Source organism: Asterias amurensis, chromosome 1, assembly GCF_032118995.1.
Source record: "Asterias amurensis chromosome 1, ASM3211899v1".
NCBI lineage: Eukaryota > Metazoa > Echinodermata > Asteroidea > Forcipulatida > Asteriidae > Asterias > Asterias amurensis.
The window spans coordinates 18,729,563-18,746,968 of record NC_092648.1 but is presented as its reverse complement, the minus strand read 5'-3'; the positions used below and the strand labels follow the sequence as shown (position 1 = coordinate 18,746,968).

The 17,406-nt window shown below is 36.9% G+C and overlaps 2 protein-coding genes across 3 annotated transcripts in view; both read left to right on the top strand.

The window, feature by feature from the left end:
- LOC139948788 (endoplasmic reticulum membrane-associated RNA degradation protein-like) overlaps positions 1-9,086 on the top strand; it is a 41,758-nt gene extending 32,672 nt beyond the window's left edge. The window contains exon 18 of one of the 2 annotated variants that reach the window (XM_071947118.1): positions 8,956-9,086. The gene's annotated coding sequence lies outside the window, so the exon portion shown is untranslated. Of the gene's footprint in view, positions 1-8,952 lie in introns of both variants that reach the window. The other variant, XM_071947127.1, reaches the window with a different exon arrangement.
- LOC139944780 (adenosine receptor A2b-like) lies at positions 8,988-10,199 on the top strand. The gene has a single exon (XM_071941891.1). The coding sequence runs from the start codon at positions 8,988-8,990 to the stop codon at positions 10,197-10,199; it is 1,212 nt and encodes a 403-aa protein (XP_071797992.1).
- Positions 10,200-17,406: the final 7,207 nt, after the last annotated feature.

Genomic DNA, 17,406 nt, shown 5'->3' with positions numbered 1-17,406 from the left:
TGAAATCCGAACTACTCTTTAAAAATAAATTGGTAAGATTTTTCTGCGGAATATTTCCCTCTGAGATGAAAGTCATATTCGAGAAAACTACCTAACAGCCTTTAAAATGCAACAACAGGACCATGTGTTTTTACGTAGACAATTATTGTGAACGGTTCACTCATTTCTCCTGACTCACCAATATTCATATTATTTGTTATTTCATGTATAAATGGTTGATCACACGAAACATGAGCACTGTTTTTTATGCAACTTTTTTATCAGATATACCAATCATATACCAATCATGTGATGTACGGGGTAACTAACTATATATTTCCCCTACTCACAGGCCGCTATAAGAAGGTTTGCGGTCCCCCCCCCCCCACCCCACCCCCTCCTTCCGGAACCATTTGGAAAGACCATTAAACATTGCTGATGTTCTCCCACTGAAAGCTCTATGGTGGACTGAATAAAAAATATATAAAAAGGAAATAACTTGTGTCCAATGTTTAATAGAGCTGTCAAACTTACAACTAATTTCCAAGCAATTCGTAATTTGTTTTCTTCGTAGAACCAGCAAAGGCCTAATCAACCGAAGGACGCGCCATGATCACTCAATAATTATGAAAGTTGACAATATTGTTCCGGATTTTACTGTAGGAACTACTGTTCAGAAACACATGCAAGTGCAAATTCTGTATAAAAATATGGTAATGGTTTTCAACAGTGTTTCGTTTACCCCGAGGGTTTAGAATTGATCATCTTAGTTTTGTACCCATGGTGACCGTTGATAACATTTCAATGATTCCTGGCAAGATGAAATATGTGTCACAAAACCAATTAACTTAAACTGTTATTCTGCAAAACCAATTAACTTTAAACTGTTATTCCAAAATTAGATTGAATGGAGTACAATGGAATTATTGAGTTTTAATTATTGGTTTTCCCTGATGAGTAATAAAATTAACCCATTAATATAATGCCGTTAAGTGGTTATTTGGCTCCAGTGCTACTGCTAATGTCATGAAAGCTGGTAAAACACAGAACTTATTTTGCTTATAGCAGAAGGTATACCTGCCAATGTTGTGTATTTGGGCCTAAATTTATTGTGCAAGTGTCCCGCCATTTTTCTGATAAGCAGAGAAATTTGCCAAGCAGATCTAAGAGATTTATGTTTCAAAAAGGATAGTCTGAAGGTTTTAATAACTCATAAATAGTCCTAGGACTAGTCCTAAGTTAGGACTATCTTTGTGAAATCGATCCCAGCTAATCTTGTAAACGGAAAGTGCTGGAAATAGTCGCAGCGTTGATGGCAAAGTTTGCCTATAATTGCGTCCTTGGAAGTATCAAAGGAATATAAAACCAATGTAAATCTTTAAAGCTTCACGATGTATACGTCGACAACAACAGAAATGTAAGCGTTTCTTGTCTGGCATAGCAGAGTGTGTGTCGTGTCCCCCCCCCCCCCAAAAAAAAAAAAAAAAAAAATAATAATAATAATAATAATAATAATAATAATAATAATAATAATAATAATAATAATAATAATAATAATAATAATAATAATAATAATAATAATAATAATAATAATAATAATAATAATAATAATAATAATAATAATAATAATAATAATAATAATAACAATGATTAAATAACAAAAATAATAAATAAATAAATAAATAAATAAATATATAAATACATAAAATAAAAACATAATAAATAAATACAAATAACAGTAAATAAATCAAATAAATAAAAAATTAAAGCGAAGAAAAAAAACCAAAACCTAAAACCACATTATACAATCATGGACATTTAGATAGCCTTGTACCGCGAGCCATCCTTCCTCATTGTATGACTTGTTTGTATAATCCTTCAATCAGACACAATCAGTATAATAATAACCAAGTAATTACCATCCTTGACAAAAGACATCATTCGCTCGAGTTATTCTCATTTGTTCTTTCCGCCGGCCTGTTGCTTTGTGCATTTTATTTTTTATTAGGTCGCTGTGGAGACGTACAAATGACGGACATGTTTATTATAATGAGTTGATTTTATGTAAATTGTAAGTGTGCTATGTTTCACACAATGTTATGGGAGCTTCAGTTGAAAATGATGTCCTCCTGACTACAATAATTCACAGAAGAATTCGCAAAACAGCTCCCTCTCTTTCATTTAAATAACTATGTTATCAGTGTAGTAACTATATAGTTTACGGGTGAATGTTACCAGAAGTAACTAATTAACGGATGAATGTTTTCAGAAGTAACTAGTTTATGGCTTAATGTTACCGACTGGTTTACGGGTGAATGTTATTAGAAGTAACTAGTTTACGGTTGAATGTTACCATAAGTAAATAGTTAACGGATGAATGTTTTCAGAAGTAACTAGTTTATGGGTGATTGTTATCGACTAGTTTACGGGTGAATGTTAGCAGAAGTAACTAGTTTACGGGTGAATGTTATCAGAAGTAACTAGTTAACGGATGGATGTTTTCAGAAGTAACTATTACGGGTGAATATTATCAGAAGAAGGTCACGGGTGAATTTAACTACGTTATTGAGAGTAACTATAGTTTACAGGTGAACTTAAAGAAGGAACGAGTTTACGGGTCACGGGCGAATGTGATAAAGTTATCAGAGTACATTTTACGGGTGAACTTAATAAAGTTATCATAAGGGACGAGTTTATTGGTGAATGTAATACAGTTGTCAGAAGCAACAGATTGCCTTGCATTGCCTTGCATGTGTTATGCTATAGTTTTCTTCACTTAAGGTGGAAACAAAAATACGAGATAATTCAGTTGACCCATGCGGTAAACATATTTTTTTTTTCGGATGGCCACAGCATTGGCTGTTTCTCTGCGTATAAGTGCATTGGGAATGCATCAGGATAGGCCGGCCTGACTGTCTGTTGTAGACCGTATGTGGTAGGAGTAGCTGTTCGACTGTCTCATCGTAGACTCCTCTCATATGCCAACAAAGCCTTGCAGGGAGACAGTCATTTCACTCTGGCAGTCAGTCAACATTACCTGCTAACAAGTTCCCTCATCCTTGGATCTCAATTTGAGAAGAGGGGGAAACGAAAAATGAAGCCCGGTTAATTTATTGGAGGTTAAACTTCACATCTGTCAGGAAAGCTTCATAATCCATGGAAAGTTTAGGAGCCGGATTTTAGCTGTGAGTTGATAAGAACAGTGAGTAATGTTTTTTTTATTTCACGGTAAGATTTTAATCGTGATTTACGTAACTAATTGGTTTCAGAGGGAATTGTCATGTCGGTGTCAGACGGTGTCAGGATAGCTCTTCATTCTGTGAGGCTCTGTGATGCTTGGTGGCAGGTTTTGAGAGGTGGATACAGAAAAGATTTTTGTTTTGTCTCCATGAGAGGTTTGATCTGACAAGGGAGAGATGTACTCTGTAGATTTTCTTGTGATTTAAATCTTGGATGATGCACTTATAGAAATTTGTTCATCATATTTTTTGTCATGTGCGTTGCTGTGCTGCCGTGAGGAGGCTTTGACATATTGTGAAGGAGAGAGAACTTCACAATAATCGTGGTAGCTGATCACCACGATCAGGGAACACATTCCCTTCAGTCACAGCTGTGGATTCTGAACTACTGGACTCGCTGATGAATATTGGTACACTGTGCTGGAACACAATTGACTGACATTTCCTTGATGACTGCGTGCTGTCCAATAGTGTGCCGTCGCTTATGAGATAATTTACACACAAGGACGAAACTACTGTCCAATATATAAAACAATTTTATCCTGCGTGTGGCAGGCTGGGGACATTTTGAACGCCAAGTCAAGGAGCAGCTTTATCTATAATAATATACAGGAACTTTTGTGACTATGAACCTTTCTGTTGGAGTTTAACACTCAAAATATTTGGAGGAAAAAGTGTCGTCTATCTGGTGACAAGCTGTCAAGTGGATATTGAAATTGAAAACACAAGTAGAAATGTGAGTATATGCATAATCTGTTGCTAAAGATTGTGTAGCTTTTTCACAATGTTGTCTGATTCATGAAAAAAAAAATTAAATCCTATTCAATATTATTCACATTTATTTTTATATTTCCTTCATCCATGCAACAACCCAGCATTACAGAATGCATCTATGTAAAAGTGAACTGAGTTTAAAGGTTTATACAGTCAAAGAAAAGGAACACTTACATAATCAGTAAACTTTCTTGGGTTCTTTACCGTATTTATTGAGGATACTATTCACGATGTAGACTACTGTATATATGTATTTACATGACAGAGTTGGATCTAGGTTTTATCAAATGACTTGACCCGTTTGTTCAGACGGCAAATTGTGGACCTTTCAAGGCATTCCTTTTTGTTCTGTTTTGAGAAAAGTTGCGTCATTGCTCAGTAAAACTACACGTTTTTTTTTACTCAAAGTGTGTCAAGATATGCAGGTCTTATAATGTGCACCTTTAACTATTGTCACATACTTTTTAGAGAATCGCATGATAAAGTCAATCTTTTAAAACGAATCACCAAATCTGATTCTTTCACCCTTCGCCTATTTTTGGAAGAATGTTAAGCCCATTCCTTTCCGATCACTGCGACTGAAACTTTAATCGGCGCACTCCGTAGCTCGATTTGCTCGCCTGACCTACAAAGTGTGTTTTATTGTTAGGGGCAAATCAAAAACGAATGTTAAAATATCCTAGTGCATGACATGCCTTCACTCAACAAGTGCTGGTCTTTTTTTTTCTGGTGGAGCAAATTGAGTTGCCGTAAAATATTTGGATGGACGGCATCTTAAAATGCGTTATTGTGTAAATTTGTGTTGGGTATTTCAAAATAATCAGGCCCACATTCATAGAGTCGCTTAAGCTGAAAATATTGCTTAACGCTTTTCTATCCAAGCAGAAATTATCAGGATACCAGTCAAAAGTTGTACATGTTACATATTGGTTTGGCTGGTAACCTAATTCCGATAAGCATAATTTGATATGCTCTGTGCTTCTTTTTGCGCTAAAGCAGCTCTACGAAACATGGGCCCAGCAAGAGCTATAAACTAACTTAAAATGGTTGTCAGTTCTACGGAAAGAATACATCCCGGGTTTTTTTTTTTATTGTGAAAGCTTCGTAAAGCTGGAACAGCTTTCAGTCATAGAACTTTGCCGATGTAAAATAATTTTGTTGTGCAAAAATTTCTGACTGACTGAGTTCCAGTCGGTTTTGTTTAAAGGCAGTGGACACTATTGGTAATTACTCAAAATTATTATTAGCATAAAACCTTTCTTGGTGACGAGTAAAGGGGGGAGGTTGATGGTATAAAACATTGTTAGAAACGGCACCCTCTGAAGTGCATGCCATCGTTTTCGAGAAAGAAGTAATTTTCCACAAATTTGATTTCGAGACCTCAGATTTAGAACTTGAGGTCTCGAAATCAACCATCTAAACGCACACAACTTCGTGTGACAAGGGTGTTTTTTTCTTTCATCATTATCTCGGAAGTTCGATGACCGATTGAGCTCAAATTTTCACAGGTTTTTTTATGCATATGTTGAGATACACCAATTGTAAAGGCTAGTCTTTGACAATTACCAATAGTGTCCACTGCCTTTAATCGCTTGGTCTGCATTTCCAGTCTCTCATAATCTTTTTAATAACCGATCGTCACTGATTGTAAAACTCTCATTGACATTCTTCCATGAAAAACAATTACATGATAGATGATTTTTTTTTCTTTCTCGAGTAATCGCGACGGGGTAAATGTAACAGCAAGATGTCTGGTTATCTTCTTCTTGACACAGAAATCACTGGCACTTTTGGTTACATCAGAGATATGAATTCAGAATAACGAGTCAACGTGGTCACATTCACAACTCGTTCATTATGCTCTCTGTGTTGCAAGCCGGTCGAATAGCTGTAATTCCTTTGGTAATGAGCACCGACCGGTTGGCTTCGCATCAAATAAACCGAAGCTGAAACAGAAGTTATTTCATTTTAAAGGGAGTCCACAACATTTTGGCAGATTGGAAATATACTATAAATAAGAAGTTATTTTAGTTTTAGAAATGATAAGTTAGTTTATTTTGGAAATATATTAGAAATGAGAAGTTATTTTATTTTGGAAATATATTTGAAATGAGAAGTTATTTTATTTTTGAATTTTTTTAGAAATTAGAAGTTATTTTATTTTGGCAATGGATTATATTATAAATGAGAATTTATTTTCCTTTAAAGGGAGTGCACAGCATTTTGGCAGATTTGCACGTTGCAGTTTAAAACTCATGGACATGGTTGGAAACTTCCCTTAAACAGCTACTTGAGCGAACTTTTGTAAACAGGAATATTCAAACTTGTTTTAGTGTGTTTGTTTATCAATTCAATTTTGATATGTTTAATGTACACTTCTGATTGTTTTTTAATTTTCGATCAAAAAAATTAGACACCAACCACCAGGTTTTGACAAACTAGAAACACTTCTGTCGTTGACGGCGTTGGTCAAAATGACATCACTTTGACATTTTTTTGGTGAACAACAACAAAATAACATAGCCAATCAATTAAAATCTTATTTTGAGTTAAGCACACTATTGATTGGTCACCTGATACACATTGTGCCGTTGTTATCATCTCAACGCACTTAATACTTCAATCCCAAATTAAATTCGGAGCTCCCAGCTCCGCGGTACTTGGTGTTTGGTTACAAAGTGTTTCTTAAACCACTTCTTGTGTAATTCCAGATGGATTCATTTTGGATACTTGATAGGCTTGAGTTTTGAAGTAATTTGGTTTTTAGACACAAAACGATAAGTTGTATTTTAAAGGTGTATGGACTATCAGAGTAGTCCATGGGTTATTAAACACGTGCGGGTATAGACATACTTTAGACTATCCTTATATACAACGCAAACAAGCAGAAACCTTTTCAGTTGTCAGAGAAACTTCGTTCAGACTCTTGAGCTGTGTCAATACTTTATCCAAATGCCTTTGTTTTTTATACATCCATGTGGTCATTGTTTAAAAAAAATATACATATTAAGCAAACAAACAAACAAACAGACAAACAAATAAACAAACACACAAACACCCCAACATACAATTACAAATGAACAAACACCCAAACGAACAGAAATAGCCTCCCGAGATGAAATGTTATTTATTTATTTATTTTTCTGAATAAAACATCATGTTTTGAATTTTGTTTCATGATTTGATACCTGCAAACCCTCAGAAGTGAAAATCAATTTAAAAGGGATGTTTAAACAAAAATGTGATTGTGATTCATGCAAACTGCGCATTTTTTCCACTTTTGTGCCTGCATTTAGCTCCGTGCAAATAATTTCATTATGGGTTTTCTTCGTATGTTTTCTTCGTAGATTGCTTTTATACTTTATAGTCCCGCCATGTTGCTTATATTGATATTATGCGACAAAACTGACACCGTGTTAAAGGCAGTGGACACTATTGGAAATTACTCACAATAATTATTAGCATAAAACCTTACTTGGTAACGAGTAATGGGGAGAGGTTGATGGTATAAAACATTGTGAGAAATGGCACCCTCTGAAGTGCCATAGTTTTCGAGAAAGAAGAAATTTTCCACGAATTTGATTTCAAGACCTCGGATTTAGAACTTGAGGTCTCGAAATCAACCATCTAAACGCACACAACTTCGTGTGACGAGGGTGTTTTTTTTCTTTTCTTTCATTATTATCTCGCAAGTTCGATGACCGACTGAGCTCAAATTTTCACAGGTTTGTTATTTTATGCATATGTTGAGATACACCAACTGTGAAGGCTAGTCTTGGACAATTACCAATAGTGTCCACTGTCTTTAAATGTCCTCATTATACTATCTCATTGGTAAAATAAACAACGTAAGTGGATATTTAGGTTTTTGTTTTTGTTTGTTTTTTGTTTTTCTTTTTATTTTGGGGTGCATCCCAAAAAGTGCCGTCACTGACCTCAAGGAAAGCAACAGTGTGCTGATAAAAAATGTTGTTTTCTTTGGTATGTTAGTTTATCTTGTGCAACTTTTATATTTTAATATTTTATTTGTTGCTAGAATTAAAATTTCATGTATTTTTTTATACCTGATGATTAAAACAATTCAATTGAATTCTTCTTCACGTTTTTTAAAAATATATTTCAAATTGCCGTATATTTGTATTTTGATGGTAACATATGCAATGTGGTTCCACCATGCCAAATCTCAAATTCCCCCAAATTACCATCAGTATGTTCTTTATCATAATGCCCTTTTCGAAAACATGGCTTGGTGGCACTGGGTTCTGTCCACCTTGTTGAAACCCTGTACAAAGAAAGCACACATTTCCCCAAGGCTTAACCCACAGCCGTGGTTTCGACAAAATCTTGATTAGATTGTTCCTGTATGTCACTTTAAAGGCGTAGGTATAATTTGTCGACGATGAACCCATGTCAATTGTTTAATCGGCATAACAGTATATAGTCAAGTAGAAGTATAGGCGTTACCAGCGATCCAGATTAAACGCAAAATATTAGATTGATTCAATTTCCACTTTTAACAAACGCAAATTATACAGCGAGACTCGAAACCTGAGAGTTATGTCTCTGGAGAGTTCTGTCTTAAAGCCATCTTCATGTTGAATGTAATATACCCTCTCAGTAGAGTGAAAGCCTATTTAATAGTATATTCAACTCTGGGTACAATTTTGTCTACAATATCTCTCCCGATCACCCCTTAAAAGGTGGTTGTAGATTCCTTCATTTTGGGTTTGCGTTGTGTGCGCTAAGTTGAACTTGTTCTTTTGTGCGTGTAGAGTTTTTATCGTTTAATGAAGAAGAAAAAATACTTCTTTTTCGTGTCGAAAACCTTCTTGATAATTAGCGACAATTTGCGTCTATCAGAACCCCAACTAGGTACTCTTATTTTTAACATTTTTCCAGAGAATAAAGGTCTCTTTTTCACGGTCTAATGTTCCCTTTGTCTCTTTATTTTTTTCCCCAGCAGAATGGTTGGCCCACATGCCAAGTAAAAGCAAGATGGACAGTTCTCACAACATCTCCGGTCCTGTGGACTGGGAGAACAATCCAGTGACTATGATCATCACCATTGCAGGAGCAGTGGTGGTCTTATTAATTTCCACTCTAACAGTCTTCGGCAGCCTCCTGGTTATTTTATCAGTACATAAGTTCAAGAGGCTTCAGATACCGTCTAACTACATCCTAGTCAACCTGGCTGCAGCAGATATATCAGTTGCCGTCTTCATACCCTTGCTGTATGTCACCTTGTGGTTGAGACCGAACGTCTACCTGTGCAGCTTAGCTTACAGTCTGGTCATCTTGGGGTGTGGTGTCTCTCTCTTGAGCCTGGGTGTGGTCGCTTACGACCGCTACGCCGCCCTAGTGAAACCGCTGAAGTATTGCCAGCACATCACCACCAAACGTGTGGTGGGATTCTCAGCGGCGATATGGCTATACGTCGCCGTTATCGCTTTTGCGCCTATCTGTTGGAACTACGTGGAGAGTATCCTTGATAGCGAACCGTTACAAGATGCTGAGTGTAGTTTTAAACTTCTCAACCGCTACGTTGTGCTGTTTCAGCTCACCGCCACTTTCTTACCCGTATTTTTTCTCATGATTGGATGTTACTGCCGCGTTATGCTGGTCGCTAGACACCATTCCCGCGCCATATCGGCCATTCAACTCTCCCTCTTCCCGAACTCTTTCAACAAGAATTTCCATATGTTCAAGGGCAACAAATACTCCCGAACATTACTGATCATTCTGGGATTCTTCTGCGTCACATGGGTTATATTCACACTGACGTTACTCGTGGAGAAATTCTGCACGATCTGCGGTGAGAATGTAGCACCTCTGCACAAATACTCCAGCTTTCTCATCTTTGCAAATAGCTGTTTAAATCCATGGATCTACGCTCACAGGAATCAAGACTTTAAATCAGCTTTCAAGCGTCTAGCCCGTGCCTTGTTCTGCATGAAGAAGAGGCCTCGTTCGTCTAGTCAGGGCGGTGAGGGCCGGAGGAACTCCCGGTTCTCGGACGCCCTGAGCAGGACTAATAGTATGGTTGGAGGACTTCAACATCTTCATATTTTATATGATAACGCTGATATTGTACCATCTACAGCGGTGGTTGAAAAGACACACGTTGCGCCTAAACTCATACAGCATGATGTCGTTACTACACCGGTTGTCGAGATGCACTTGGAAGCTGTGGCTGATGTCATTGTGTGAGGATGTACTTTTATTTCAATGTGACGGAAACATTTCAGCTTCTCCCCAAAACACAACAAGATGGGTTTTGCTCATTTACAAAAGCAATGATAACTTTTATTACTAAAAATTAATTTACTCCACATACATTAAAGGCTCTGTATAAGTTTTGTATATGACTGAAATTTATGGCAACAACAAAAACTTACCTGGGCCCAATTTCATAGAGCTGCTTAAGCACAAAAGTTTGCTTAATCAAAACAAATCCTTACCTAGTAAAATCAGATTACCTGCCAAGACTAACGACAGCTAAATACCAGTCACAAGCTATGGCATGAAATTTAGGCCAGTAACATGTGTAAAATAAGCGAGCTATTTTCGTGCTTAAGTGAGTTTTTTGCTTAAGCAGCTCTTTGAAATTGGCCCCTGGTAAGAAGTACAGCAGCCTTGGATAGTATAACTCATGTTGAGAAACATTTCACTTCAAAAAAGATATCAGTGTTTTAATCTGAGAATCGTAATAACGTTCCTCATTGAGTATGCATTCCAATTGCAGGTTATTCTTCCAGCGTGGACACAACCGATCCAGATATTCGGCAATATTATCCCCAAAATGCTACCACCTTTTAACAGTTAAGTGTTATGGTATCTACAACTATACAGGAATGGAACAAACAATGGGTTTCAATATTACCAACGTAATAATTCCTTCATCAGAAACCAGTTGAGTATTTTCAGCTTGGTCTTTATAAAAGATTATATTTTAAACTGACATGAATACCCCATTAAAACAATAATTTCCACGATGTGTTTGTGAATAAATGATAGATGGTAATCAGGTTGGGGTTGCATTTATGGCCGATGGAACTAGTTCAGTGGTATCATCGTGGCATAGTCTTAAAGACAATGGACACTATTGGTATATTGTCAAAATCCAGTCTTCTCATTTGGTGTATCTCAACGTATGCATTAAATAACAAACCTGTGAAAATTTGAGCCCGATTGGTCATCGGAGTTGCGAGATAACTATGAAAGAAAAAACACCCTTGTCACACGAAGTTGTGTGCGTTTAGATGGTTGATTTCGAGACCTCAAGTTCTAAATTTGAGGTCTCGAAATCAAATTAGTGGAACATCACTTCTTTCTCGAAAACTATGGCACTTCAGAGGGAGCCGTTTCTCACAATGTTTTATACCGTCAACCTCTCCCCATTACTCGTCACCAAGTAAGGTTTTATGCTTATAATTATTTTGAGTAATTACCAACAGTGTCCACAGCCTTTAAAGGGTTTTGATTACCTGTTGTAGATCAAGTTTTTGGCCATGACATGAATCACTACTTAATGTGAATGAAGATGTATGTAATATAATTTATCTGTTGAAGTTTCAGCTTCATTTGTGGTCAATTTCTTGAGAGAAAAAAAAATGAAAGCACAGATGTTTCAGGAGAGTCGCGTGAATACCAGTACTGGTAAATACGTTGTATGCTAATTTTCGTCTCATGAGACGAAAATTATTTCCGTGAACTTGTTTTACTCTTTTTTTTCTCAAAAATTACAACAACTCAGCAAAGGGTATTTTAAGGGAAGCTTTCTACAATCTTTATCTTCAAACATTGTAACTTTAATGTAAGTCTGTGGATGTTTTGTACCGTACAAAAAGTACCCAAACCCTTGAAAGCTCATTGAGCCCCAACAGCTGTTGCGTCATGTCATGTCACTGTACACAGACGCGTTGAGATACCATTGTGTCATCTGTGGTCCTTTCTGGCGTGATATGGCGATTCGTGTGCCTTTATAACTCACTTTCACACTTCGCCAAAACGTGTTAACTCTTTCGCCATACTTGACTTTGTCAATTTTGCACTAAAATTCTTTGCAGCAGGATTTGTTGAGTGGGATAGAACCTGTAAAATCAATACTGCCAATTTCCGAATTGCTATATCCCATGGTGTCCACTGAAAAGACTGGATTTCAGTTTTAAGAGAGCGCCATGTAGGCTAATGCGCATAATGTATATTTTGTATTTCATGGCCAACAAAAGCAGCTGTGCCATGTAGTTTGTGCTCAAATTTCACAGAGCAGACAATATTATTTTGCTTACCAGTTTTGTGCTAAGCAAACATAAAGCAGTGCGAGTCAGAGGTGGTGCATGTGATGCGACTCAGTTTGGCTAAAACCTTATTTTGACAAGCATAATTTTATGTTGCTCACTCAGTTCAATTAAATTGGGCCCAGCTCAACACCATCACTTCCATACTTGAATACCAGTGGTGTCGCTTTCAAGATTGTTATCCCAGTTTTTCTTTAATATCCTTCCTCGCCTGCGTATCTTCTCCAATACAAACCCCTCACAGGCTTCCCCAGACTACACATTGTTATGACAAGCATAATTTCATGTTGCTCACTCAGTTCAATTAAATTGGGCCCAGCTCAACACCATCAATTCCATACTTGAATACCAGTGGTGTCGCTTTCAAGATTGTTATCCCAGTTTTTCTTTAATATCCTTCCTCGCCTGCGTATCTTCTCCAATACAAACCCCTCACAGGCTTCCCCAGACTACACATTGTTATACTCTCAAAAGACATAAAGGGGTTCAGGGTACCATACATTCGCCTATCGTGGAAGAGTGTTGAGTGATAGGGTGGTATTCACCCAGATCCCGTGGGCGTGTTCCGCTGTACCCACACACAGCCTGATCCCATTACTACATCAATATCCCCTTTTTCATCCAGGCTGATCCTTAATCCCTGTATCCAATCTCTTAATGCAACTGTTGATCCAGTTGTGGTTGTTGCCAATGCTATTTTTAGAGCGGCCTGCTCCATCACAATGATGAATGTATTGAATGTTTCAATTGGAATGCTTACAAGGGTTTTTAACATTGTTAACAAGTCTCTCCACACGATGAATCATTGATCCACACTGACGGGGCACTGTGTAATGTAAGATGACATTATAATGTCATCTTAATTAGCGCATGTTTCGGATACCAAGTTGTGAGAAGTTCCGAAAGCTTTCCCTATGTCTTTTTTAATGAGAAAAGGTGGGATTTGTATGTTGATTTGGGGGTAATTTAAGTAAGAAAAGGGGAATTTATCGAACTGGTTACTCACAAAAAAATAATCATACTGACCATAATACCGAATGTCATTGTTAGATTGTTACTACACTTAGTAATTAGCCTTTTACAGGGAATATGCTAACAACATTCATGCATCAGGAGACGATCAACATAATGAAGTGATTCTCCCCCGCAGTTATAATTTGGTTATCCGTTTACAATGTAATGAGATAAATTTCTAGAGATGGCATTGGCATCCTACGCATTGTCTGCAGCGACTGGTTTGCACCCTAATATGTGAGGGATTTAAAAGTTAATCCAAAGGATTGCAGTTATAGGAACCAATCCATTTTAAGATTTAGAATTGAATCTTTAGATTTGAAAATAAATCATATTTTTTAATCTTAAAATGGATTGGTGCTGGTTGGTTCTTAACTACAATCTTTTGGATTGACTTATAATAAATAAATCCAGACCATTTAGAGTACTGGTTATGGCTACGGCCTAGACCATTTTAATCCTTTGTTTTTTTGGTCAACGTTCGAACCAATCCTAGGAAGGTCGAATGTCAGGATCGATTAATATAAGGGTTTGTTCAGTTGTTTGAGGGCAGTGGAAAGAAATAAGCAACTTTTTTAGAACTGCAACGGGCAATTTTAGGCTATGGGGCTACAAAAAGCAGGGGAAAAAAATCGCTGAACATTTTTCTGCGAAACAAAAATAGGCAGGGGACCAGTCACAGAATGTACATAACAAAGTGTTTTGGCTGGTAGCCTATAAGCTTATTAAGGTAAGCGTTTTAAACTTATGTTGTGCATTAGCTACCTTTTTTGCTGGATGAAGCAACTGTACTTGGTTTTGAAGGTTTTGAATTATAGTGGATGCGATTTGTGCAAGGACAATACAAGAGAAGACAAAACAAGTCTTGCCCTCTCCCATGGGGGGTTTTAACAATCTGGAGAGTAAGGTCGATTTAACTTAGAACCAAATGAGTTTACTTCCCCCGACTTCTTAGTAACACCAATTGCATTTCCAACTTAGAAGTACAGTCTCCATCAAGTCATTAGTTCTGCCCAAAGCGAAGTCACTTTATCTGTCATCCAGATGGGTGGACGACAATAGTAAAGGATCTATCATTGCGACGCTGTTTGTCACCGTGACACTCAAATTGATGCGAACATTTTGCGATAATGGTGCAAAGTGGAACCCCAGTGGTAGATTTCCCCAGTTGGATTGGCGTGTATTGTAGAAGAATTGAAGCAGCCTTGTGTCTGTCACTGTTTATCAACCCAACTGCAATAATCGAGTCCTTGTGCCGTTTACTGCACATTATTGCACTTACTTACTAAGTGTGGCATTAAAGGCACTGGGGACGTTTGGTAATTATTGTGTTAAAAAAAAACAGTATTCTGTGAAAACTTTGGCTCAATTGGTCATTGAAGTTGCAAGAGAATACAATGAAAGAAAAAAAAAACACCCTTGTTGCAATGTGTGTTCAGAAGCCCAAATACTTCAGCTGCTGAAGTCTTATATTATTTCAGTGAGAAATTACCTCGTTCTCAAAAACTACGTGGCTTCAGAGGGAGCCGTTTCTCACAATGTTATACACCATCAACAGCTCCCCATTGCTCATTACCAAGTAAGCTTTTATGCAAACATTGTTTTTACCAATAGTGTCCATCACTACCTTTAAAACACTACTAAACCCCAGCAAAGGAAGAATGGATGTGTGTTAACATGCATTCAAGTTTTATACACAGCCGTGAACTGCCATCAAACAAACACAATGTATCACTGAAGGAATCCAATCTACTGTCAATATCAGCATGTTTCCCAACTTAATTTGCCTCTATGCCTTCATGCCTTTCAACTAATAGTCTGAAGAAATGTGGTTTCAACCGATACAAAACATGTATTTACCGTAATTCCAAACAGTTTGTTATGTTATTCTACCCCTGCTTTGATAATGAAGTCAGAAAAAAAGGTGCACATTTGTTGTGAATCATTTTTATATATAAACAGGAAATAGCAAAAACACATTTGAAAGAATTATGATAGTAAGGCATTTTAACGGTGGCCACCTACCACGTCTGTTCACATCACAATGCGATGTCACAGTATTTTCAAAACATAGGTAGCAGTAAACTAATGTAAGTTCTTGCTAACTTAATTTAATAAAGAATATTGTCATCTCACCTTGTGCTCCGACAGAAACACTTTACATGCGTATAACACAATTTTCTGTTAAGTGTTTTTAATTAGAATTTAAATTTGTTTCATTGACGTCAATAGTTGCCACATAAAAATAGCGTTCTCAAGGTACGGTACGAAGAGATACTTATTTTTTTTTATTTTTAGAAAAAACAATTCTATTGGGCAATTTAAGCAATGGTTTGCGTATGAAAATGATGTCACAATGGCCTTGTGTTCATTCATGTAGGAAATGTATTATTAAACGCAAATTAATTGTTCAGTGTATCTTTTTTTTCATTCACTCAAATGAATTGACGCTTCTGTTTGTTGCCAATGTCGATGAAAAATTAAGGTATATAAACCTTTTTCATCAACATGACTTACAGTTAAATTTGTACAAATTAAACTTTACGATTGCAATAGACTTATATTTATAGAAGATATCAGAATATAATGATTTATATTAATTAAAAACTAAAAAGTACTATTGTTGTTTGTTGTGTACGCTTTCTGTTGTTCTCATTTTTTGTTTTGATTAAAACTAATGGATAGTAGTTCTGGACCCAATTTCACGGGACTGTTTTTCGTTTACGGCCCGTAGAATAATGTGCTTCAGAGGGCGCCGCAAGTGGAGAATTCCGACTGGAATTCCGACTGGACTGAAAGGTTCGACTGAGAACCTTTAGCTGTGGCTATGGCTGACTGGCTGGTGAATGTGGGTAGTTGGAGTTTAAAAAGCCGTATCGACAACTCATTTTGGCTCGTTGTTAAATCCTCAAAAGGGTAACTCAAATGCTCGCATAGAGTAAAAACATTGACACATTGAAAATAGTTTGAGGGCTATATACAATTACAAGAAAAACCACCCAAAAAAAATAAGTAAACTGCGAAAAGAAAATACCTTTTGCCTGGGTGATTCAATTTACAAAGAGGGCGCACTTACTTATCGTCGATGTTATTGGTGCACTATACACAATACAGTCATGAGGAAATCATGCGCCAGCCTCCCGAATTTTGACTGAACGATGGCTTTTAGAAGGGATTGAAGAAAGAAGTATGAACCGATGTTGTGCCAATTGGGTTGTTGACTGTCAACAACGTGAGCCAACCTAAAATGGCCCCAATTTGCTGTGAAGCTGCGAAGTGCATGTAATTTTCAAAATGGAGTCTCACGGCTTCGTCTGCTCGTTCATAGTTGTTTTTATGTTGGGTCGGAGTAGCTTCAAACTTTTACTCCTAACCTGACAAAAACAATTGAATATAAAAAGTCTTCTTTTGTTTTGTATTAAGCAAGGATTGGCCATGGGATTTATTTTAGTGCAGTGCACCCTGTAATGTTTTGGAACATGCTTGGAGCATGCTCACGGGAATAAGCAAACGCACAGTGTTTGTAATAAATGGTTAGCCATGAGATTTATTAGGCAGTGCACCTAATGTTTTGGAGCAGGTACATTAACGTTCGGGAACTTAAATCAAAACACATGATTTTAAAAAGCCATTGGACATTTTCGGAACAGAAAAAAAAAAGTTAACAGATTAACAAATAACTTACCGGGTTTACAGAAGGTAATGGGGAAATACTTCTCTTGAAATATTATTTCATGAAATGCTTTACTTTTTGAGAAAACACTAAAACAACATCAATTCTCGATATCGAGAATTACTGATTTTTTTAAAACACATGTCATGACACGACGCAACGTGCGGAAACAAGGGTGGGTTTTCCCGTTATTTTCTCCCGACTCCGATGATCAATAATGAACCTAAATTTTCACAGGTTTGTTATTGTATATATAAGTTGTAATACACAAAGTGTGGGCCTTGGACAATACTTTTTACCGAAAGTGTCCAATGACTTTAAGATTGAAAAACTGTTTGTTCACTAAGTCTGAAGATTTAAAGATGAGTCCGACATAGTGTGACGTCAGGCTAGCCTATGGCCTGCCCAACAGAGGGCAGCGTTCAGCATA

What these genes read in the sequence shown, in the direction of transcription:
- LOC139944780 (XM_071941891.1), top strand. Translation starts at nt 8,988, where the DNA reads ATGGACAGTTCTCACAACATCTCCGGTCCTGTGGACTGGGAGAACAAT.